General features: G+C 52.3%; 1 protein-coding gene across 1 annotated transcript; it reads left to right on the top strand.

Moving 5' to 3' along the window:
- The first annotated feature begins 544 nt into the window (after positions 1–544).
- lbx1a (ladybird homeobox 1a) lies at positions 545–2,243 on the top strand. The gene is made up of 2 exons (XM_040139810.1): positions 545–872; positions 1,708–2,243. Exons 1-2 carry the CDS (start codon positions 545–547, stop codon positions 2,241–2,243), a joined length of 864 nt encoding a protein of 287 aa, XP_039995744.1.
- Positions 2,244–2,642: the final 399 nt, after the last annotated feature.

The raw sequence follows: 2,642 nt of genomic DNA, 5'->3' as shown, positions 1-2,642 counted from the left end.
ATGTCAGGCGGAGAGAAACATTTGCTTTTTTTTTGTGACAAGTTCTCAAATTTTAGGGAAAAAGTGTTGAGTGGGCCGGCTATACATTCTAATTGAACTCCTCGTCTCCGCCTTGCCCTCTTAATTACCGCTCCCCGGTATCTGACTGCATCACTCAAATACAGAAAGAGAGAGAGAGAGAAAGAGAGAGAGGGGGGGGGGGGTAATTGATTGCCTTCCAGTCAGCAATAACTTGTTACTGGAGGTGAATCGCTGCTGCTTTTCGTGGATCACCGTCCACCGGATGGGTTCGGTACCTGTCTCGTCGTGCGTCACCCCGGAAAAGTGGCTCGGAGACGTGTTGAGGCTCTAAGCGGAATTCAGAAGCGTCCCCGCAGCCTGCAGCTCAGCGGCCAACATGCGGCTGCAGACGCACCTGTGATCCGAGCGGCGGGTTTTCTCCCCTCTGCTGCTATCGCTCTCCGTGCAACTTCCCCACAGCCCCGTCAGCTTTGAACCGCTCCTGTGTAAATTGCCACAGCCAGGTGTCACCCGCCGAGCCGCCATGACCTCCAAGGACGACTCGAATTGCCCGGCGGTGCTGGAGGAGCGAAGGCGCAGCCCGCTGGATCAGCTCCCGCCGCCGGCCAACTCCAACAAGCCGCTGACGCCTTTCAGCATTGAGGACATCCTCAGCAAGCCGTCGGTGAGAAGGAGCTGCTCCCTGAGCGGAGCGACGCAACTCCTCTCCCCCGGAGAGAAGCTGGCCTCGGCGTGTCACAGCCTGTCCGGCCGGGCGCTGCTCAGCCAGACCTCCCCGCTCTGCGCGCTGGAGGAGCTGGCCAGCAAAACCTTCAAGGGCCTGGAGGTCAGCGTCCTGCAGGCTGCCGAGGGTAAAACACTGCTTTGCTCCGCCGCGTTGTCCCGTTGTTATGAGAATTGTAATCAGGCTCACTATTTGTACCGGTATTACAGCGGCAGTAGGCTATTTTTCTTCTTTCTGAGAACTGATTAAAAAGAAAAACAAAAAATAAACTAAACATTCGCTGGCTGCGTTTGTGGAGGTAAACGTGCGCGTAAATTTTAAGTTATGTAGCCCATAAGTGTTTTTTTTTTACTAATTAGTTGTGATTCTAGAAAAATTCTCCAATTAGTTTTGTCCAAAAAGAAGTGGGTCTAATTATATTTTTCATTAGATTTATGATTCATTTAGTGAAACTCTAAAGACATTTGTAAGGGTAGTATAACAAAATGTGTACTATTAAAATAAAAGAACGAAACATTGTACAGTTGTTTTTATACGAATGAAAATAACTTTATAATCTCGATCTATTTTCAAATTCAGTTTTCAGTCCTGTTTTATGCACAGACAAGAGACGAGAGCGATTCCATTCTAACAGCAACAGTAATTTAATAGACAGTAGATGTGAACGTGGGGGAAGCTGTGTCTTCGGAAGGAATCGAGAAATCTGTTCAGACGTCATTCAGAATATTGAAGAGAAATATCTACGAGCAGCATCTCATAACTGACGGTGGGCTGAATAAAACCTAGTCATTCATCACTGACTCTGCTGTGAAGAATGACTAGGGGGGGCTCTTAAGTTTTTGGTGGCTCACACTTGGTTTTTCGGACGGAGGTGCATTGCTACAGTCTGTTGAATCGACACCGCTCGAGTGTTCATCTCGTCTTTTGCGCGTTTTATGACCCAGTTCGTCTCTTTCTCGTAGGCCGAGACGGTCTGACGGTCTTCGGCCAGAGGAACACCCCAAAGAAGCGGCGGAAGTCCCGCACGGCGTTTACCAACCACCAAATCTACGAGCTGGAAAAGCGCTTTCTGTACCAGAAGTACCTGAGTCCGGCAGACCGGGACCAGATCGCCCAGCAGCTCGGTCTGACCAACGCGCAGGTCATCACTTGGTTTCAGAACCGGCGGGCCAAGCTCAAGCGGGACCTGGAGGAGATGAAAGCGGACGTGGAGTCTGCCAAGGCCGCGGGCGCCGTGGCCTTTGAGAAGCTCTCCAAGCTGGCCGAGCTGGAGAAATGCGCGGCAGGGGGTATGGGCGGAGGGATGGCGTCCGCTCTAGGACACACCGAGCCCGGCCCGGTGTCCTCCAGGTCCTCGCACGACGCCACCGCCGAGAGCCCCGACTCCGCTGGGCCGCGCACGTCGCCCTCTTCCCCCGTGTCGCCGTGGCACACAGACCGCCTGAGCGGCGAGTTCTGCTCGGAGGATGAAGATGAGGAGATTGACGTGGATGATTAAGGTGGCCTGTATCGGCGGTCACCGACACAGCCGTGCGATGCGCCAAACAACGCGATGCCTGCGGACAGAAACTCTGGCTGTACGAGGATGTCAGCCTCCACGCGGGGACGCGCAGCGACGCGGTCGAACTATCCACGAACAGTCACGGTGCTTTGATCTGAGAGAAGCCGGAGGCCCGCTACTTTCTGCTGAACAGAAAAAAAAAAACGTGTGACTCGTTCACACGTAAACAGGCGAACAGAGAGACGGTCAGAAGGAAAACACGCAGGTGCACGAACACACACGAGTCACACGGTTATTTTGGAAACATTTCACAGCATGTTTCGTTTGCTTTTATTTTGAAATGGTCGAGAAGGCCTCTAGGAGTCATTTTTAAAAGCTGGAGCCGAATGTTTTTGA

The sequence above is a fragment of the Xiphias gladius genome, chromosome 11, assembly GCF_016859285.1.
Source record: "Xiphias gladius isolate SHS-SW01 ecotype Sanya breed wild chromosome 11, ASM1685928v1, whole genome shotgun sequence".
Lineage (NCBI taxonomy): Eukaryota > Metazoa > Chordata > Actinopteri > Istiophoriformes > Xiphiidae > Xiphias > Xiphias gladius.
The sequence above is the reverse complement of the archived record's forward strand: the minus strand, read 5'-3'. Positions and strand labels throughout refer to the sequence as shown.

Bases quoted from the DNA above. Each gene is read 5' to 3' on its own strand.
- lbx1a (XM_040139810.1), top strand. From the start codon at position 545: ATGACCTCCAAGGACGACTCGAATTGCCCGGCGGTGCTGGAGGAGCGA. The intron at 873-1,707 runs GTAAAACACTGC...TCTTTCTCGTAG, and splicing joins CGTCCTGCAGGCTGCCGAGG to GCCGAGACGGTCTGACGGTC.